The sequence below is a fragment of the Meleagris gallopavo genome, chromosome 6 (genome assembly GCF_000146605.3).
Source record: "Meleagris gallopavo isolate NT-WF06-2002-E0010 breed Aviagen turkey brand Nicholas breeding stock chromosome 6, Turkey_5.1, whole genome shotgun sequence".
In the NCBI taxonomy this organism is placed as follows: Eukaryota; Metazoa; Chordata; class Aves; order Galliformes; family Phasianidae; genus Meleagris; species Meleagris gallopavo.
In genome coordinates this window covers 20343699-20366533 of record NC_015016.2, presented here as the reverse complement: position 1 = coordinate 20366533, position 22835 = coordinate 20343699, and the positions used below count along the sequence as shown (strand labels likewise).

At 39.9% G+C, this 22835-nt stretch overlaps 1 protein-coding gene across 1 annotated transcript; it reads right to left on the bottom strand.

Moving 5' to 3' along the window:
- Nucleotides 1-253: 253 nt before the first annotated feature.
- LOC100540124 (probable acyl-CoA dehydrogenase 6) lies at nucleotides 254-22082 on the bottom strand. Its single transcript, XM_019616361.2, has 5 exons — nucleotides 21894-22082; nucleotides 15961-16134; nucleotides 9056-9217; nucleotides 8771-8921; nucleotides 254-1223 (listed from the first exon to the last, which is right to left on the bottom strand). The coding sequence occupies exons 1-5, from the start codon at nucleotides 22003-22005 to the stop codon at nucleotides 1133-1135; spliced, it is 690 nt and encodes a 229-aa protein (XP_019471906.1). The 5' UTR covers nucleotides 22006-22082; the 3' UTR covers nucleotides 254-1132.
- Between the last annotated feature and the right edge of the window lie 753 nt (nucleotides 22083-22835).

Here is a 22835-nt window from a genome sequence, read left to right as displayed (position 1 = left end):
TTTGGAGATTCCTTAAAAGATGCTTAAACACATCCATGTAGTTACAGGGAGAATTCCAGTGAAGCTTTTTTGTTTTTTCAATAAGACATGCTGTCTCTTCTGCCTTATTAGGAGAGTCGCCAATGTTTCTGAAGGTATGGCTGATAAGCGGTGAAGTGTAAAGAATGAGATTCTAGGAAGTACAAAGGGAGAATTGATGCTTCATAGTAGATGTGTATTTCAGTGAGACTTTGTTGAACAGATCACAATAAAATATTGAAAATATTTAGTTTTATTTATTTTAATAGTGTAATATTTAGTACACTTCTGCTTCAACTTAATCGTGGCGTGCACATTTTATGGTCTCATTTAACTGATTACAATATTCATGTTAACACTTTAATATTTTTCATTCATAAATGCACATAAAACATGAAACCTTACTGCTGAAATTCAGGCCTCCAAAAGTTTCCAGTACAATTAAGGTATTGTTTGCAGTATTCTAAAGATAAAAATCTGCCTCCAGTGCTACCACCAATCATCTGTGTCAGAGTGCAGCAAAGAGTAAGAAGGTAATGATGGTGACTGGATTGGGGGGCTTGTGATTTTTGACTTGGTTTTGCTGAAGGAACTAATTTTGATGTTTACTTGCTAAAAGTGAGAGATACGGAAGATAATGGGAACTGAGAACAAAACCATTGTTCCTGTACTTGAATATCAACTGATATGGAATAAATAATTTGTGACTTGAAAGCAAAGTGAAGTGAAATTAGATTATGCTACTACTGAAATTATCCTGGACCCATGTGGAAGTTGTGTTTCTTAATTGGTTGCATAGATGATCTAAGATGCAGCTGTACCTTGATTGAAGAAGACAAGATTTCTTTAGCTTGGATCACCACAGCCCTCAAAGCTGTAAATCACTAAGAATGGAAAAAAATCTTGCAGGCATTAACATTAATTTGATATTAGAGAACGTGCATTATGATATTGGTCAAACACTCTGACAAGTATTTTCCTGGAAAAGTTACTGTTATTTTATAAATACCGTTCCTATTTCTTCCACGCTTGAATCACGTTGTCTGTTACCTTCAGGATGCAGTAATAACCATGCTCTTGCTTTCTTAAGTTTCTGAGGAAGAGTGCAGATGTGTTATTTCCTTGGAAGTGTTTCCATGTATTTGCATATAATAGAAAGCATGGTTTCATCTGTACCACCACCTATTGATAGCAGTCTCAAATCCCTGTAAAAACACAAAGAGCAGATATAAATATTTCCATACTGTACTGGTAGAACAATTGCACGTGCTCATTTATTCCTCTCTGCATTCATTATGGAGCTGCTTTTATTGCATTTAAATCCCTTGTTTATTAGTGCGTGCATGATGCAGACAACTGTGTGTCAGTACCATAAATACCCTTCTGTTGACAAGTGTGTTGATAGTTCAAGGTGAGGAGATTTAATTTAGCGTGACCAGTGGTTACATTCTTTCAAAAGTAACCTTAACTTGGCAGAACACTGTATTTTACTCTTCAAGTAAGCTACACTTTCTCCTAGTATACAGCTGCCCATGTAAGCCTGGCCAGAGCTTCTGCAGCTTCTGTGGAGACTGCTGGATAGGTCCCATCCCTGGCCTGCCATGTAAAAGTATCAACTGGCTCTTCCTAGTTACCTGTGCACCAAATTTCTGCCAGCTGTTTGCAGAATGCCTCATTCACTGCCTCCTCCTCGTGCGTCAATCTGCAATAGGTCCTGCAGTGCTGCCACTGCTCCTCTGCCAAAGCTGTGTGTAGCCGTCATTCAACAATTTTCAGGAAAAACTTCTTCACAGAAAGGGTTGTTAAGCACTGGAATAGGCTCCCAAAGGAGGTGGTTGAGTCACCATCCCTGGATGTGCTTAAAAACCGTTTGGATTTGGATGTGGTGCTCAGGGACATGATTTAGCAGTGGGCTGTTAGGTTGGTATGGATAGGTTGTGGTTGGACTCGATGATCTTAAAGGTCTTTTCCAACCTGAGCAATTCTATGATTCTATGAATTGTAGGAGATGAGGAAGATTTTAGGGGGCAACAGCAAAACATGTTGAAGCATTTAACTTTGCCTGGCTCTGGTAAAAGAAGTATTAGTCAATCAATACATAGGTATTGCAGAACTGTATGGGGAAGGTACTTTTCTTATACAGTACGTTCTTCAACCAAAAAAAGCACCCTGGTCTCCCTAATGGCTAATATGATATCTAGCACAACTATAGTTTAAATATGCATTAGCTTCTCTGATTTAAAAATGAACAGCTGCTCCAAGCTTATTTACTTTTGATATGATCTTTCTAACTGGACTTATTTAAAACCCACCATTTATATTGCTAAATCATCCTTCACAGTATTGCTTCAATTCCCTTGGCTAGCTAGAATGCTAACTACTGCACTTCAAGCAATTTTCTGAGCAAGTTTCTGTTCCTCTTTGGGGAGGAGGAAAAAATGAAAGAAAAACAGTTCTGCTGAACTGCCTCTACTTAATTTGATAGCGTGAAAATTTCCCACCTTCGTACAGGTTTTGTTGAAGGCAACAGAATTGGAACAACGGTAGGTTACTTGTTCTTTGTGCTATGGTGCTTCTTTTTCAAGTCTCTGACAATGCTTAGCATCTTCACAGCACTGTTGTCACAGTAAGTAATCCACAAAACTACTTCGTGGTGCAGATAAAAATCTTCCATTTGCAGCAGAAATCTCAGACTTGTGGCTTGTTTATATGAAGTTATAAATAGGCAGTGATGAGATCTGGCTTTGGCATTGTGTGACAGATATTTCAAATTATTAGATAGCCATTATACAAATGCCTTCTAAAAAGAGGAGCGTTTCACATGACTGTGTGTGTGTGTCTGTCAGTCTGTTCATCAGAATTGCTGGTGATTACATTTTTGTCTCTGTTTTGAGGAATATTTCCTCCAGAAACTGCAGGCAAGCAACTAATGTTGATCACTCTCCTGTGAGACAGGACAGAAGATTTTACCTAGTTTAAATGGATCAAGATGACAAAGGATTCAAATGCTGTTAATCTACCAGCCCTCCTTCTAAAAATAAGATTTGCTTTCAATGTAAGAAAACAAAACCATGGGACTAACTATCCTCCCAGGAACAGCGTGAGGATGCTGAGGAAGGTTATGTAGTAAACTTACATGTAAGCTATTATAAGTAAATAGTTTGATTGTTAATATCAGTAATATATTAACACAGCATATGAATATTTTAATATATGGAATATATTATATGGAATAATAATAATATGGAATGCTTTTGTTGTGGAACAGCAACACCTTGCCTTCTGATTCCCACGTTGCCATACTGTTGCCTCCAGTGCAGAACTGCAGCCCCTCAACTACCTGGAACTCGGGGGAGATGAGCACTGATATGCAGTGGCGTATCAGGGACGATAAGGAACCAGCCCCAAATGCACTCAACAGGTACAGGAGGTGTAATTTTGAGAGATGCTGTTGAATGCTGTTTTCCTTGAAGACTAGAAGGATCAGGACGCCAAAGCAATTTGCCTGGGGAAATGATAATCATTGCATTCACTGCCCCTCAACTCAAAAAACAAACAAACAAACCCAAACTGCAATGCTCCCCACAAGGAGTTTCATATCAAGGCATCCCACCCACCTGAAAAAAAAGTCCATTTTTGATGGATGAAAAAAATAACCATTTCTTCAATGCTGGCTTAAAAAACTTATGAGGGAGGGTGAGGAGCCCTTCCTACCTACCAACCTCAATCCACATTACCAATCCTTTCCAGTTAGTAGGCAAACAGGACGGAAAGGACCCTCCGCATCACCAAATGAAGTTTTCTATTTTTATAGTTAGCTAACATAGAACCTCTTGCAGAAATGTGAAGGACCCTCTAATTTACAGCCTGAACATGTTACTAAGTTGCGAAGTTTCGGTGCAGTTGTTCAGTTTTAATTTTCATTTTTGGCCGGTGTTTGCACAAACCAAGCTGTGCTCATCATCAGGACTGTTTTTCAGGCTGGGAAAATGAAGGACAGGTACCAATTGATCTCACAGTGAACACAAGTGCAGCTTTTGTACTTGTAATATGCTTCACAGGCACTAAGGCTGCAACTACCGTCACACGCAAAATCTATTTCTAGCATCAAGCCAATAAAACTGTAGAGTGTGTTGTAGTTGTGCATCCTACTACCATTTACTGCCTGCAGCCAAGAGGCTCTGCCCACTGAGGGGGGTACTCTGAATTACACTTTCCTCTTCAAAGCCATATAACAGTAGGATCTAAAAAGTTCTTACTGTTCAAAACTCCTGAACAAACCTGCATGGTCTTCAATGCAGATGTCTTCACATAACTTGAAGCTCTAAGAAAATAAGTATTTTTCTTTCCCTTTTCCAGCTGAGGCTGATAGGAGTTATCAGTGCCATTTTGACATGAAAAAGTGAGCACTCTTGAGAGCAGGGGTTTTGGTTATTTCGGTTCTGTTTTCCCTGTCAGCCTGACTTCATAGCAGTGATTCCCTCAGGGATGCTGCTCCCTCCTTTGCTAGGAAAGCACTGGTACTGCACCTTGCCAAATCCTTAAGATCTATGTGATTCAGAGCATCGCTGATTCCAAGAGGACTATTTTAATGGTGCTTTCTGCCAGCACAAATTGCACTTGATTCAAAGAGTTAACAGCTTCTTTTTTCCTCTCCTCACCATTATTATGTTAAAATTGCACTACTGGCAAGATTTTTCTCCACAAAATTTACAGATGTATCCTCAAGTTTAACGTCGTGTGATCTCTTCCATCTTCAGACTCTTAGAAGAGCTATGTAAAAAAAGGCTGAAAACACGTATTTGTTTTCACAGATCACTGCGCAGTAATTATTCTTGCCCCAACAGTTAGCTGCTGACTGCAAAGTAGATTTCTTTGTCAGTAGCATGGACGGGCTTTGTTTTGTTTCACACAAACAAATTGTGATAATTACACAGACTGACTATAATATGTAAATACATAAATATTTATATATTATTTATTTATCATTATCTTTATTTATTTATTATTATTATATATTTATATATAACTATAACATATAAATATATAAACTATAAAACAGAATAAACCAATGACTGGGATCATTCTAGTTGAGACAGGTTTTATAAAAAATGAATAAATACTAAAAAATGAAATAATGAATGAAACTAATTAAAATATTGCAAATGTTTTTTTGTTTTTTGTTTTTTAATTTAGAAGGAAATGCATTCATTCCTTACTCAGAGATACTCTACAGTTAGATTTTTAGCCATCCTTACTTACAAATAAAACTTGCAACACCTAGATGGCAGATGGAGAAAGAAATCTTTTCTTCTGCAGCTATATACGCTTTATCTATTCTACATGAACAATCGATCAAGAATTTTTAGTATTACTTTCTCAAGTCTTTCACAGTGCACCAAGGAAAAAAATCAGTATTCTTCCCATCACATCCCCACAAGAGTAAAACCTGTAAGAACTGACAGCCGCTACAGACATTGTTTAATACTTTAAAATTATAATAGAATCACCGAATCATTAAGGTTGGGGGAAAAACAAACAAACAAAAAACAAAACAAAAAACCCCCACTTTTTTAAGAGCTCCAGTCAACAAGTTCTTCCTACCTCAACAGAAGTGTTTGAAATTGCACTGGCTGGTGATGCACTGGAACAGGCTGCCCAAGGAGGCTGTGGATGCCCCATCCCTGGAGGCATTCAAGGCCAGGCTGGATGTGGCTCTGGGCAGCCTGGTCTGGTGGTTGACAACCCTGCACATAGCAGGGAGGTTGAAACTCGATGATCATTAAGGCCGCTTTCAACTCAGGCCATTCTACAATTCTATGATTCAATTACTACTGAAATATTCACTAACTGAATCTTTTTATAAGAAGTTGTGAAATCTGAAAAATTGCAACAGACTTTCTTCTGAATTTTTCCCTCCCTCTGGTCTACCTCAGCCTGGGGCTTTCATATAGATGGGAGCTTTGTTCAATAACTGATTTTTCCTAAGTCATGGTATCTTTGAGGCATTTGATGTCAGAGAGAGAAAAGCAGACAAACACAACTCCAGTCTGTCTTTCTTCTCCAGAATCACATTAGTAAGCTGAAGCCTAGAAACTCCACTCTTTATTTTTTATTTATGTGTTTCTATTAAACTCTTTGGTCTTTGGGCTCAGTTCCATTTTTTCCAACTCATTCTCCTTCTCAGAATCCCTACAACTGAAAATGAAACATTTAAGTATATTAAATCAGCCCAGTATAGGCTCCTACATGATTAAACAGGTACCTTCAGCTACACTTTTTATACAGTACTTTAGAACAGACACTTGATCTGCAAACTATGAACTACTAAAACTGACAGCTGTGTATAAAGCCTTTTGTCAGGCTGTTGTGCTAGATCTGTTTAGTATCTCCCTAGAAACACCAATGACCAAAATTCAAAGACTTAATGCACTAACCAGCCTTATGCTTTTTGAGGATAAACAGCCTGACGTGTTAGAGACTAACATTTCCTTGGAACTTTAGTTAGTATTGTGCAGCAGAAATCCTTGTACATTATGACAGGCTGTCATGCTGTGCAGTTATTGTAAGCCCTGTGTGCTACTTTACAAATATCACAGTGACGTGAATGGTTACTCAGACTGCTGTACAAAAAACACAACGGTTTTAGGAAAGTTGCTGCTTTGCTTATTGTTCAGATTAACAGGATTCTAACTTGAACCTGTAATTGTTTATTTAGGTAATACTCTACTTCTCCCTGGTGCTTATGGTTACTCAATGAGGGAATTTTACTGATTCACAGAAAATTTTAGGGTTTAAGTATCACACTACTTTTTGCCTTATTTATAAGTGGTTTTTTTTTTTAGAAGCAGAAAGATGTATTTCTTTAGCCAGCAGACACAGTTGATACTACTAGGAAATACTTTGGATTTCTTCTCAGGAAAAATGTGACTGTACTGAGGTGCTTAGAAACCATTCTGGAATTCACATGGAAAAACCCGCCTGGGGTAGGAAATCTAAAGACAAGTCAAAGCCATACAAATGTACATGACTTAGTGTCTATACATGACTACACTGAAGGCAAGTGCTTTGAGACAAGTATTCATTATATTCCAAGTGCCTACCACAGTAGCTTTCAGCATCTGCTTCACTGAGGACCATTTGCTACTAATAAAGAAGTGATGACAAAGGTAAATAAGAAAAAAACTCCTACTGACAATTGGCTTGAAACTACCACCATACAGCAGACTGTACCTTTCAGGAATCCACGAGTTGAAAAAGTCTCTGATTTACCACAAAGGCATTCCATGTTCATAAAATGCTCTTAAAGGCAGAAAGAGTAATAACTCCTATTTCTGGAGGAACCCTGTGTTCTGCTAGTCTGCCATTGAAGGCAGGGCGGTCACTGCAGAAAGACACACTCAAGAACAGAGAGTTTAGCTGCTCCATTTGCAGGAAGAGAAAGCGTCTGCATTACCTGTGCTGTTAGACCCTATTACCTATGTTGTATGTGTTGAGCATCAAAGCATGACTTGGGTGTTTGGTGTAGTGCTCTCCCATCTCTATCTCCTCAACCAAGGACAGGAACTAAATAGCAGAAGGTGTGTCTCTTCTCTCTTTTGTACTGGTTTCAACAGAAGAGACTTGACATGAAGTCACTGATAAGTTTATATCACACTTTAACGTGCTGTTTCTACTTCTTTCAAATAGCCCTCATTACTAAAAAAAAAATATATATATATATATACATATATACATATATTAAAAAAACAATTATAAAGAAATGAGCTTTTTACAGGTTTATTTAACACGATCTTTTCTCACTTTACACAAATACATCATTTACCAGCAGAATCACTACTTTGCCAACCGTTAATGAGGTATTGTGTTACAAGGGCTGAACTGAAATCTACTTTTGGAAGAAAAATTAAGTTCCATCTTGGTCCCCTGGCACAATATTGGATGGGGCCAGAATTTTGCTAACAGCAGCCAGAAAAATAGTTTGCTTTGAGGGAATTTTGCCACAGAAGTAGATACACTGCAAAATTTCAAAGGCCTAGCATGGGCCTTTGCAAAAAGGCTGTTTTAATGATCTAATGACTTGCTGGAAGCAGTCACGGCTCTCAGATGTCTCACATGGTACCTGGTGTGACTAATTACATGGAGACTGCTATCAGGAATGACTACGGTGGGGCTGTAGGCAGGGCCAGTGGTGTCTCTTCCTGCAGTAAAGCTTACTGAAGGAGCCCAATGCTGAACTCCACTTTCGAACACGTATTTGGAGTGGAGATGTGAAGAAAAAAATGAAACTGATTTTCAGTGGTCCCTCACAGTTAGGAGAAATACTGCTGTTTTATTTTAGCTCTGTTTCTGTAATCAAGATTACAAGAAAAGAGCAAAAGAAAAAAAAAAATCTCATTCATAGGCTTTGCCTTTTTTTCCTTGTCCAATTGCCTGGCAGGTGCCAAAGATTCACTAGGGAAAACATGGACTTTATTTCCTTTACCTGAAATTCAAGCTAACCTGTGAGTAGTTCAAACCACATTGTTATAATATGGCCAACATTTGGCAAAAGAACAGTCAGCACTTGCATGGTGTGCTCAGCGATTGCAGTGTGAGCCCTAATATAAATCAGTGACACGCTGTTCTGTGGACAATACTAGTCATGTAAGCCAGTGGCTGCTGGCCCTTTGATTGAGTGATCTTTTAGCAGAATATTTAAGAGACAAATTTGAGTAAAGAAACATCCTGGTTTCACCATTCACTTGCTTACCTGTAAAATCTGCTCACCAGAACCTCACTGGTGAATCCCATTCCTCCCCAAAACTGGAGACAGCTGTCAGTGACCTCACGGGCCAGACGACCTGCCTTTAGCTTAGCCATGGAAGCAAATTTGGTCACATCATTGCCTTCCACGTAGAGAGCTAAAAAGGAAAAAAGATTACATACACACAGTCACTGACCACAGTTTGGCAACCATCTCCCCATATTCCTTCAGCCTAACACTGTTCTTTGCAAAGCAAAAAGCACATCTGAGGAGGCAGACATGGGAACTCACCAATGGTACGGTACAGCAGCGAGCGAAGCAGCTCCACTTCGGTTGCCAGCTCTGCCAGGCGGAAATGTACGGCCTGGTTCTGCAGCACAGACTGGCCAAACACTTTCCGCTGGCGAGTGTAGTCAATGGTTTCTTGTATTATAGTTTCCAGTGGTGTCAAGACTTTAAGAATCAAAACACAGAAAAAGACATTGCAAGACATTGCTTTCTACAGATCACAGAATGGTTTGGGTTGGAAGGGACCTTTAAGATCATCTAATTCCAACCCCCTGCTATAGGCAGGGACACCTCCCTCTAGACCAGGTTGCTCAAAACCCCAACCAGCCTGGCCTTGAATGCTTCCAGGGAGGGGGGCATCCACAGCCTCACTGGGCAACTTGTTCCAGTGTCTCACCACCTTCACAGTAAAGAATTTCTTCCTAATATCTAGTCTAAATCTACCCTCTTCCAGTTTAAAGCCATTTCCCCTGTTCTGTTGCTACGTGCCCTTACAGAAAGTCTCTCCCCAGCTTTCCTGTAGGCCTCCTTCAGGTACTAGAAAGCAGCTATAAGGTTCCCCTGGAGCCTTCTCTAGGCTGAAGAGCCCCAGCTCTCCCAGTCTGTCCCTACAGGGGAGGTGCTCCAGCCTTCTGTTCATCTTTATGGTCCTGCACTGGACCTGCTCCAACAACTCCATGTCCTTCTTGTGTTGGGAGCCCCAGAACTGGATGCAGTACTCCAGGTGGAGGTCACACAAGAGAAGAGTAGTGGGGCAGAATCACCTCCCTCAACCTGCTGGTCATGCTTCTCTTAATGCAACCCAGTTTCATTTTCTTCTTGCTGAAAAAGACATTAGTTTTCTTTCAATACAAACATTTTTCAAAATGTTATTTTTTCTAACGTAAATCACTCCATATGCTCAGTCTCGGGTGTAGTTTCAATTCGTAACACTGGCATTCCCTTGTACCTTGATAACAGGTTTCTTATCCTCGTTACACCTGAGCCCCAAACTCAGCAAAGTCAGAGAGCACAGTGTGTAATTACACGTATGCAATCCTTATCTTTCATACATCATTTGGGGCTTTTATCACAAACTTGTGACAACTCCTGCTTTCCATGCTATCTGTGTCCTGAAGGGCAGATACAATCCCAAAAGAAAATCTGAAGGCAGACAGTGTGCACTCTGAGCAATGGTAGAAATGGAAATTCAAGAAAGGTTTCAGAGAGTAGGTAGAAGCATATTCAGAGATCATGGAACATGAACAGAATATGACTGCATTCTGTGATCTAATCTTAACAAAGAATGGGAGAGAAAAGTATGAATCTTCATAGCGACTTTGAGTGAATCCTGAACTGTGCTTCTAATGAAAACAGAACCAAGAGAGGACACTGCTTGAAGACAGGTCAGAAATGGAAGACACTACTTTGAATTAAGAGAATTAGTTTGCTGCAATTTTTTTTAGCTACTTTAGTCAAGAAAAGAGAGACATTTTACAAGGCAAACCAGCAATCTGTGAAGGGATAGGCTCAGTCTCTTACAGCTTAGCTAGCATAACAACTGGTGCCAAATTTGTGGGGTTTGGAAAATGTGGGCCCATGTAATTGTGACTAACAGCAGGGAGGGTAAGAGTGGAATGAGCTCACAAATATATTGTTACGAGAAGTGTTGCATTTTCTCTTTTGAAAATACTCAATCTACATTCACCCTCATTTAGAATCTGAAACACAAAAATCTGAATATAAAATGCAATATAAAATTTAACAAAGCCTTGTAGTACTATAAAATCCCTTTCCCCACCTGCCATGGCTCTACATGCAACTTCCTCACAGGAGCACGGTGTGCTTCAGTACTCCATTTTGCATGAATTTCAAGAACACTTCTTAAAATTTCATCCCTATACTGCTCTCACACATTTTCATATACATCCCTACACTGTTCTTATATGCAGACTTGGGCTCCCACCACCAGCCCCTCACTGCTATTATTCATCAGCTCCTCCACAGAGCATTGCTTTTTGCATCCTGTCTCCACCATGTTACATAAGGTGATTAGCTTTTCTTATTCCTTTAATATTTTCCCCTCCTTACTAAAAAAAAACTAGCCTGAATGCTTGTTTTGCCAAAACAAACTTTTACAAATATCTTGGTTTCTTCTGTGCTAATTATATGCTGCTGTTCTAACATTTGTTTTCTGGACAGGAACTAATTGCTCTTTTCAGGTATGTTTCTTGTATGGAAGGAACAACCCTGTTTTCCTAAAGGATGATAAAACAATACTGTAAGATGTAAGACGTTAACAGCTTTTTTGCTTGTACTTCTGTGGTCTCCAGCTGCAGAGATGCTACAGAAAGAGCAAGAGGTGTCTTAGCATCTCTTGTTCCTTACTCCAAGCTGGGCAGCATACAGCTGAGCCTGAGCTGCTGGGAGATAAACCAAACTGCCATTTGCAAACAAATTAGAGAGGAGATTTTTTCAGGACAGGTATTTAGAGCTATAAGCATAGCTCTAAAATGGCAAAGCTCAACTGTGAAGCAAACGCTAAAGCAATGCAGCATGTAAAGGATAATCAGGACTGACAGCAACTCCATACAACGTAACAGCACACAATACTTTGCCAGTAAGTACAGAGAAATGCCATTGTCAACAGTGGAACTCGTTTTCTCTCTGAACTTTCATCTGTTTGCATGCATTTGTTTTCTCTTTTGTCATACATACAGTATTCTTCACATCCTTGGGCAAACTTGGTCCCAAGGGTTTGGGTTGACAGCACATGCAGGGAATGTCACCCTGGGACAGCACAGGGACCATGTGGTCTAGCAGGCAATGGAGCATTGTGAAAGCGCTCACAGTTGTTCTGCAGCTGCCAATCTTTTCCTCCTACTTCCATCCAATTTCTATTACCCTACTTGAAACTCTTGGTCATTAGAAACACACTTTGATTTGTTGTGTCTCCAGCCAATGCAGAACAAAATGAATACATTTTTCTCAGGCAGCTGCTGATCCCTCTCTGGTGTAGAGCAAGCTCCAAGCTGAACATCTGTCTCTTACGGATGCTGGTTGCCCATGCAAAAGGATCTGTCATGCTGCTTACTGGCCGTGACTCAATGGTGCTCATAAAACTGAGGCTACAGGAGCAGAGAGAATTCATTAGAGAAGTGCCATTCTGCTCTCTCATACACTCACTGAACTCCCTCTTTGCCTCCAAGTTAAGCAATTCACAAGAAAACTGTTTGCTTTTTCACCATAGTGACATTCCCTTCCTGTGGTCGGTGTGACAGGTCCTCAAAGTGACGGTGTTTGCTGAGTGTCACAACATGAGGGAGATACGTGGCAGCTCATCCTCCTCAGTGAAGCAGGAAACACAGTGACTTTTACCAACACCTCTGACAATGTGCCACTTGGAAGAAAAGATTGCACTTGTGACCCAGTTTTGCAAAGTAACATTCTTGGAAGAAAAAAAAAAGCCTTACAGGTAATTCACTTTCCGTTTATATTTTAAATCTGTTTCCCTGAAAATTCATTTTAAAAGGTTAAAAAAAAAGAAGAAGGAAGGAAACATAGCACACACATTCTAATATTTGGCCAAGAAGAAGATAACTAATAAGCAAATGGAAGACTGAAGCACATTATATTTCATGCTATATTTTATACTAAAATATTTTATAAAAGAAAAACAACTCTCCAAGTGACAACAACAAAAAGGAAAAAAAGAATTGCAGCAAACTGCCTCTACCAAATTTTAGGAGTCAAAGCAAGCAAGCCAGGATCAGTCCCTCAAGTGCTTAAAAGCAACCAATGCTTTTTGTTGTCGTATGAATAGCCATGAATAGAGAATGAGAAACGTCCATCTGAGGGCCAGAAAAGAGGGGCAGAATGAACATGTGCCGACCTAATTACAAAATTACTGAAGGCATGCACATAGTCTGGAATATCGGCAAAATGCTTGTGGTTGTAAAACAATTTGCAGGACTGGAAGCTTGCAATGCCTATGAAGTTGTGGTGTAACAAACCACATTCATCAGGCAACTGGCTCTGAACAACACTTTTTCTCTCATTTACCACAACTGCTTATCTCTGAAATTTGCAATTTGACACAAGAGGTGGGCTTTGTCCTCACTCCCAGAGCTCTTCACCCATTTTACATCAGACTGTCAGTGGATAAATGCAAAATCAACTCGGGGCACAGTAAGTCCTGGTTCCCTCCTAGCAAAGACACTGTGGGATGGAGCTCCATCTCTCTTGGTCGCAGAGGGACCAAAGATTCCCCTCCCAGATTGTTCATCATCATTTTGGAAGAAAGGAGAATTGAGACCTGGTGTCCCACTTCCTGAAAGACTATGCTGGCTGCCAGGCTGTTGTGCAAAGCTGGACAGTACCAAGCTGCCGGTGGTTTCAGACATGAATGATCTCACCTGCTGGACTTTGTGTTTTGATGCTGTCACTACTCGTCACTCTGCCTGGAACATGACTAATGCTGCTAGCCGCTCTGCTGCCTGGGGAATATCACTGCAGCCTGGAGCTTCTTATTGTTTTAACTTAGCCTCCAAAATGAGCATAAAAGTGCATAATTAAGTCCATACAGTCCCCGTATATCTTGGCTACATTTCAGAAGGCAATGTTTCAGGCAATGTTCTTTTTGCTTGGAGGAGCTCTTTCTTATTCCTTTGGTGAGGCAGTGCTTACGCTGACCAGTCATGCAAATGGGGAGTGTTGAAATGCAGTTACCAAAGGTAAGAGCACAAGGTGCAGAACTGCATAAATCAAAACAAATCTTGACAAGATTTCAGTGGTGCAAAACTGTTCTAAGTTCTCCTAAGGTGGCGCAGTAACTGCTGTTTAATAACACTGTCATTGAATAGTGAAAGATTTCTTTTTAGGATGACGCTTGTAGACAAATGAGACAGAAAAATACATCTGCAGAAAAACTAACTCCTGCCAAAGGGCTTGATTTTGCCTGATCTTCTGACTCCTTCAGATTCATTCCAAACTTTGTAGAACATATGTCTGTGATAAGCAAAGAAACACGAAGTCAGATAATTGAGGTACTTCGATGGTGGCCACCAGAAATGAAGAATAGTCACCTATGAGGCATAAGCACAGCTCTAGACCAAGGCTATTGTGGTACCATCTACTTACAAGGATAGAAAACTGATTTAAACTGCTCTCTGTACCAGATCTGTCACATCTCTGCCTCAGCAGGAGTACTCTTTTACTAGGGACTACCAAAACTTGCCTGTTCAAGGCCCTGAAGAAACTGATGTGGCTTTGAAGTGCCCTGTCGATGAGAGGACCTCCAGAAGCCCCTTCTAGCTGGAATCCTGTAAATCTCCACGATCGCTATCTGAGCACATACCTGGGCATACAGCATCCAAGCTTGAACCACAGCTGTTCTGAGCAAGTGGCCTTGGCACAGGCGCCAGGCGTTCAGCACAATGGTGCAGACCTGAGATGGCCCAGCTTGCAGCGGCCATTGCAATGGTACCAGAGAGCTGACCTGTGCACCTGCGGTGGCTGTTTGCAGGTGATGCCTAAAGATCTGGAATCAGCCCAAATTAAACACGGGAAGGAAAAAGAAAAATAACAACAACAACAACAACACAACAACATTGAGAACTGCTGAAACAAAGGCTGTGTGTGAGAAAGAATGCCTGAATACACTCAGACAGCCCAGTGCTTGGGGTCCTCTCTAGATGAGACCAACCACAGGCTTCAGGGAATATTCACCTTTTATGACCAAGTAGAAGAAGAGAGCCTGACTGCTTTCAAAACACCCTGAAGCCCTCGGTTATAGCACAGTCCTTGTTACAGCAATCCCCAATCTATGCTTTTAATACTACGCATAAAGAGTTCCTATTGCATGGATTTGAACACAGCTTCACTCCCATCCCGTAAATGTTCTGAACAGTGTGCAAAAAGCAGAGCCAGTGCAGGACCATATCTCCTTGCCAGAGATCAGCATCATCCCATCCAGGTCTGACCTCCCATTCTTTGCTAGAACTACCCTCGTATTTACTATTTATCTCAGGCTGAACTAAGAAATTTTGCCCAAACCAAAGATGTTTTAAGCATCTAAGCTCCAAAATATCTGGTCTGGGATCAGTCCACAACAGGGAGTCATTTTTTTTAATTTGGTCACTGAATCAAAATATCACTTTGTACAGTTGCCAATTCCTCAGCCACATACAGGCACTAACAGCGTATGCACAGGGGTACAGAGGTTACTTATACAACCTTCTTACATCTTTAATCTTTTTAAAATGAAACAGTATTTATGTTAAGTTAAATGTGCAGATGCTATGGGATGGGGGAAGGTTGGGAGGCTGAAAAAGGACAATCCAGGTTTGGATCTGGTTATCTAAAATATCCAAAATCTTTGAATCTCAATATGGATTTGGGTATGGCCAATAACATAACAGAACAATTAGAATAACAGAAATTCTGTGACAGCAGAACTTTGGGGAAAGGCATTTGCTTTTACACCACTACATTCAGTGTATATTGAGGTAAAACATGCATAAACAAAGTTGTAATACTGTCTTTACACAGCACTACATTCATTTTCTACAATCTAGGGTAAAGGTAAACATCCTAGTTTACTGTACTACAGGAAAAGTCACAATCTTATTTCATGTTGGTATTTTGATAGCCTTTATACTATATTTATAGCTGACATAACGTGATGCTGTTTTTTCTTATCAGCAGAATGCACTGAGAAAAGGAAGAAAACCTCTGCTAGCCTCTGTCTCTCAAAATACTTTCTTTTTGTTTCAAGTTTTCCTGTAGAAAGGGAAGATTGTCTGTAGCTACGCTGTGACATTTCAAAAACAGAGGTCATAATTTACAATAAAAGGAAAGTGCTATTAGTCATGCAGTAAGGGTGACCCATGTGTCCCTGTCAGACCCCTGCAGCACAACTGATGACTTACCAGTGGCTACTCCCCACAGTCGCTCTTCTTGGAATTGCAACATCTGATATGTAAAACCCATTCCTTCCTCACCAATTAGGTTTTTGCTAGGGACTCTTACGTCTTCAAAAAAGATCTGAGCTGTGTCCGATGACCTCATGCCCAGTTTGTCTATCTTCTTAGTAATGTGAATGCCTGAAGAAAAAAAAGAGTATTAGAAAGGCTGCAAGAAAGATAAAGCCAGATGTACAAGGATAGTGCTTTTAAAAAGTAAAGTTCAGCAAGGATATAACAAAACCTACTTCTGGGAAAACATCATAGTATTCTGGGAGGCAAAGTAAAATAGGTAGTCACATCCCATTTCTAAGAGTTTTCTCAATTTTATTTGACTAGAAAATCAGAAATTGCAACCTGAAGGGTCTTTTAATTATATCCCCAAATAATAATCATTTGCCAGTAGTAATAATTTCACTTCACGCATATCTTCAAACCGTGCATGAAGTGCTTTATTTATTTGCTTATGTTTGATTTTTTTTGTGCACTGCAATAAAGTGTTGGAATTCAATTCAGTAGTATTTTCGGAGTCCCTGTACTACAGTGAAACTGCAAAAAAATATTTAATAACAACAGCAGAATTGTGTTGAACTGTTACTAGAGAATTTCTACTCATGGAAATTCTCTTCTTTCTCTTTCCACCACATTTATCCTCCACTTTCAAGCCTATTTTGATTTCTCTTGTACCTACAGAAGAGTTTATAATCACATGATCTCGCTTGTTCCTAGTAACAAAAAGATTAGACTCCAATTTATAAATACAAACATCTAACAGTTCTGTATCAACTACAAGTTTTGTTAAGGCTATGTATTTTATGATGGCCTGTAATTACTACCTAGTCCATTTAAATAGTCAAAGAAGGTTTACAAATATCATGATTCACTTGTTTGAGTTTCCACATGGACATCCTTAGTGAAGATGGCTTGCTTCTCCACTGATCTCCCTGTACAGCACAGACTCTGACCCAACGTGCAGTTGCCTACTGAAGATGAACATGACTCCAGTAGGAAAATCTTGTTGTTATCTCCATTCAGATCTCAAAATTGCTTCAGGTTTGGCCACCTAAGACTTCAGCTATGTACTCTCACCAGGAAGTACTCTTCCCCAGTTGTCTTTTTCCCCATCAAGATTTTTCTATCCTCCACAAGTTCTTCCTTGCTTTTGCTCAGATGCAAGTATGACACACTACTGTGCTATAACAGTTAGACAGACATCCACTGGTTTTTATGTTATAGCCCTTGAAATCTTCCACCTTTACCTCCTTGTGTTCCTGGAGCTAACATGCAAAAATTCTGCATGGAGATCAACAGTGCTTCATGGTAAACTGAAGCCAACAATCAGATATGAGGATTTCTGCAGGGACTGTCAACTACATCTGACAAGTCAATATATGTAGAAAAATACATGCTTTCAACATATGTGTCTTCTGCAGGAAAGAAAACATTTAACTATCCACAGACATAGTATTCTAACCAGTTTTGTAGTGGGGTGAAATTCTGGTAGTTTTTTTTTTTTATTTCTTATAGTCCTCTCCTGCTCTCTGAAGTGGCTTAGCAGGAATTATTCACCACACAAATTGCTGTGGTCTCCTTCTGTACATACTCGTACATGTTATCTTTCATGACTTCAATGTGTTCTTGCAGCTAGGAAAGCAGATGGTATTCTTGGCTCCATCAGAAGAGGGGGGGCCAGTAGGGACAGGGAGGTGATTGTACCTCTCCACTTTGCCCTCGTGAGCCCCATCTAGAGCACTGTGCCCAGGTCTGGGGCCCCCAGTGCAAGAATGACAGGGAGCAGTTGGAGAGGGTCCAGAGAAGGGTCACAAAGATGATCAGAGGGCTGGAGCACCTCCCCTACAAAGACAGGCTGAGGGAGCTGGCCTTGTTCAGCCTGGGGAAGTGAAGGCTGTAGGGCAACCTCACTGCAGCATTTCAATACCTAAAGGGAGCCTATAAACAGAAGGGGAGTTAACTTTTTGAAAGGGCAGATAACAGCATGGAAATGGTTTTAAGTTGAGGGAAAGAAGATTTAGGTTGGGTATCATGGGAAGGTCTTTACTATAAGAGTGGAGTGGTGCTGGAACAGGCTGCATAGAGAGGTTGTGGATGCCCATCCCTTCAAGTGTTCAAGGACAGGTTGGATGGAGCCGTGGGCAGCCTTATCTAGAATTAAAAGGGAGGTTGGCAGGCCTGGAGCCACAGGGGGTTTGGAGCTTGATGATCCTTGAGTCCTTTCCAACCCAAGCTATTCTATGATTCTATGACTTCCACTGAGCATCTCTTTCTGAAATAGAACAGATCTCTCAGCTGCTAGTGACAGGAGTCCTTTAGTCTTCCAGGCAGAAGAAATTGGCAGTCATTTATTTCAAATTCATTTTCTCCAGGAGCACTGAATAAGATTATGGGAAGTTTAATCTCTCAGCAAAGCAGAGATGAAATACTGACACTATTTCAAAATGCCAAGCTTGCTCTCAGAAGAAGGTCCAGATATACTTCACACCTTCCACCCAAGGCTACTCCATTGGCCAATCTAAAAACAGATTACGTGTCAGGAATATTTGCTTTGATAGGTGTTCAATGGAGGAAGAAAATCAGGGCAGCTATATAAAAATCCTTGACTCTCACATTGAAAACTACCCAGTAATTTGCATCTACTCACGCCAGAAAAGCATCTGTTTTCAAAGCAGCTTTGTTTCTGTATTAAAATCAGAGCTACACAAACACTCTCTGAAACCATCTACAGGCCAAAATGATTTCTGGAACATTACTGCTTGCTTTCTTTGAGAGTCTCAGATGTTTTGGTCCACTTCCAGCCATATGCTCCCTCCCCTATGAAGATGCACTTAGGCTCTTGTTACTGGGATGTTTATTAAGGACTCTGCTGGAAAAAGTGCAACTGCTGGCAGTTCTCTGTATTGCTAAATCAATCCTACTCTGTGCTGCCCAAGGCCCACATAAGGTAACAGCTATTGAAGGAAACTCATGCAGGTTTGGTTAGAGGAATTAGAAGTATTAACATTAAACATCTACTCATGCTTCTTACCAATTGGATTGTGTGTTTATCTTTCCTGAATCCAGCAGCATTTCTTGTTTGTTGTGCCTTTCCAGTTTCACTTGCTCTTAGATTATTTCATGAATCTCCTTCAGATGGAAGCCAAGCTTCATCAGAGCCAGGTAGTACCCTCTCTTTTGCTAGCATATGCTTTACATTTTCTCTTCAAAGACACCAACACATAATCATCTCTCTACCTATGAAATGGACACTTTCTTCCTTTATTTAATTTTCATTCTCTTCAAAAGTACTATGTAATAAAAATTACCAGCAGCAGCAATCATCTGCCCAAATAATCCCCAGAACATGTCTGTATTAAATAAATCACAGGCTATCTGAAAACACACATCTCAACCTAGGAAAGACAAGTGCTTGCCTTTCTAAAAATCACTCTAACAAAGCTATTTGTGCTTCTTGTACCAGTATCACTGAGATGGATTGCTTTCTCTCTTCCTGGGACAGTTCTTCCCAAGTGCCTTTGATTTTTCATTTTCTCTCACTTCTCCAGCCTTCTGACAATTTTTTTTTTTTAATTAATTTCTTTTAGCCTATCTTGACTGAAAGTAGTCACTCTCTCCTGCCACATTTAATGCTGTTACAAATGGAAAGAGACATTTTAAATTGCAACTTGAGAAACATGCTCTTTTCCCCTTTCCTGGAAGTTCTCTTCTTTATTATCCTCTGTACAATCTACTAAGTGCTATCTGATGACCCACAGGAGAAACCAGTGCACAACTACATCCCAGATGAGGGCTGCTAGCCATTTGTCTACATATCTAACATGGACAATTTATACTTTGGTAGAGTCCTTTTTCCGTCACATGAGAAAGAGTTCATACTTGCTAGTATGAGGAGTATTTACCTGCTTAATGCAAGTATCTACTGTGAATCCACACCAGTTACCCAAATTCCCTTTATGAGAGGCTTTCAGCAATGTTTGTCAAATTTAGGCCATGATTTTCTTCAACATAGAACAGACACTGCACAAACCTACAACTAAAAGTTAATTACATTTTGTATCTCCAGTAACTACCAGTAGTTGAAGCTAATAATTCATTTCAGATTTTTTTTTTTTCTTACATCACAATATGTACGAAACAATACGTTTGTATGAAAAACATGGGACTCCTATCTCCTACCAACAGCTAGCACGGAACAAGTTACCTCTGTGCCTTGAACCCTGTCTTTCCCCTGCCACACATCCTGATGACTGCAGCAGTTAGTCAGACATAATACGCTTGTCCTCCACTGTGGTCACTGGAGTGTTGTCATGCATCTGTCTACAGATGCATGATAGTGCATCTTTCTGATGTCATCCAGACACTTCCTGTACAGTCTTGGTCTGCTGCCCTCTAAAGATAGCGATCTTTCACAGACACATCCTTAGGATGTATCAAAGCAGCTGGAGCTTCCTCCTCACATCTGTGTCAATTGGCAGCCTTGTTCATACTTTTCCTCTTTGTATCCCACCCACATTTCATTTCTGATGTAGCCCACTCACTGAGCACAATCAACTGTCTCCATATTTCATTTTAAAAGGTCACCAGTCTTGGCACAGTGACCTTTCTGGAGGTCCAGACCCATGTCACAAAAGATAGAAAGCATATAGATTTTGAGGAGCATAATTTATATTTCGAGGAAGATTTCTACATCTCCGATTCTTTCATGAAAAATCATGAGGACTTTATGCAGATGGCTAAGTAAGGTCATCTGGAAATTCAGGGAGATTCTGGCTCTGAGTTACCACATTCATTCATCACTTATTGATAAGGCCAGAGTCAACAAGTGAATCAGCTCAGGTCAATCTCCTGTTCTCATTCCAAGCCAGCTTTGCATGAACAGTGGTTTAGAAAGTCACAACCCATTAGCTTCAATCCTAAAGCAATTTGCTTACTCTGACTTATTCCATATTTAAATTCATTTGTAAGAAGTTATCTTAAGATGTTCTCACCACTATCTGTTTAACACTGGAGACCTGGGATTTTGTTCTCACTCTGATCCCAGAAATAAACATACAGATATTTGCTTCACTGCCATTGTGCTTTCTCTACACATTAAAAGCTGATAATGATACATTTCACAATAAAATACTGCAAATTGAATGAACAAAAAAAGTCATACATTTCAATGTTTTCTTGCCATCATCATCATATCTACAATGCCAGTTTAAAAGATTTGAACTTCCTAAAAATCACCAGTTTTTTTTTTTTAAAGAAGTTGTTTAATTCAATGAAAGTTTTGTTTTGTGTTCTTTAAGAATGTGTAAGAACAAAAATTATTTGAAACCTTTAAAAGGTGTAATAACTGCTCAAAATTAAATTTCAATGGATAGAAAATTGGGAATATGTTATTTTGAGGACTGTTTGCATCTACAAGTCTTTTCTGAATAGAAAACCAACATAAAAGTTCTGTGGATGTTGTTATTCTCAAAAAAAAAAAAAAAAAATTGGCTCTATTTTTAATGATTTCTTTAAAGCACTAATTTTCTCCTTGGCAGTAACTTAATCTATCCATTCTCAGAAAATCTTATGAAATACTCCCCTGCTAATGCATCTGAAAAGCTTTTCTAAATTTATTTTGGTCAAAAAGAATTTTCCACATGATTTGGGAGTCCCAAGCTGAAGTCTGCAAAATATTTAATTTCCTTCTCATTTGCTCATCCTCTTCCTTTTTTGTGGAAGCATGAGTACAAATGCATTTCAGAACTGTCTTTGTATGACAATGAAACATTTAATTTAAAAGAGCATTAATGGGTGTTTTCTCTTATCTGGAACCTTTCCTTCTTGTAATTTGCACAAACAAAAGCACCAATAAAATCAGCCCAGAAGGAAAAGAGTCATGTCATTACCAGGTAGATTCATCGGCAGACATATGAGAGATTTATTTCGATGGGGATGCCCTTCACTTGTATTTGCCAGCAGGCACATCCAGTCTGCTTGGCACCCAGATGTAGTCCACATCTTACCACCATTTATGATGTATTCATCACCTTTTCTCACGGCTGCTGTCTTGATACCTATTCAAAATAAAGGAAATAAAGAGTTGCTCTTGTGAAAGAGGAATAAGCTGGTTCCTGTATGATTGGCCAAGTGATTCCCTTGCTCTCAACCAACTTTCACTCCTCACTTCACTGTCTAGGCTGCAAAAGGCAGGCCCACCTGGATGAGTCTCTTTGAAGACGTTCCAGGGAAAGCAGACCACTCCTCTCACCCCCTGTTAGTTGGAATCTTCATCCCAGGGGATGAAAGCAGAAAGCTCTCCATAACTAAATTCAGTTACAGAAAACTCAGGCCAGAAATATTTTAGGTTGGGATGATCTATTACACATCTGTCACTGTGTACATTAGTCACCGAGAAGGCCATTAATTTCAGAGTCCCAACTTAAACAAACATAAGCTCCAATATCTGTGTATGCCTAAGGATATATATACACACACACGCACTTCCTGTGTGTTCTAGGTCAGAATGGCATAATAAATTCAAAGTTAGTAAGTCTTTAAAAGGTGAAGTTTAAATATTAAGATTGTCTAACATTGTCTGTAAAACAAAGAGTTCTAAACACCTGCTACCCCATGATGTAGAAAAAAACATTATTTTCATTTCTGAGCATTCACATCACTGCAAGCAGCCCCAAACGCAACAGCAGGAGTGAATCATGAGTTACTGATCAACCTCCAGCAGAATTTCCAAAGAGCTATCTTCCTTGAACATGAATTTCTTCCACCGAAACCCCAACCGAAGAAGGCTCTGCAACTGATATCCAGCTGCAAGCTGCTGATGGTAAAAAAAA

Excerpts from the sequence above, each read along its gene's own strand:
- LOC100540124 (XM_019616361.2), bottom strand. The coding sequence starts at position 22,005 with ATGTGGACTACATCTGGGTGCCAAGCAGACTGGATGTGCCTGCTGGCA. Across the intron at positions 16,135-21,893 it reads TCTGCCGATGAATCTACCTG|GCATTCACATTACTAAGAAG; the intron begins GTAATGACATGA and ends TTTTTTCTTCAG. Across the intron at positions 1,224-8,770 it reads CTGGTGAGCAGATTTTACAG|GGATTTGAGACTGCTATCAA; the intron begins GTAAGCAAGTGA and ends GTGTTTTTACAG.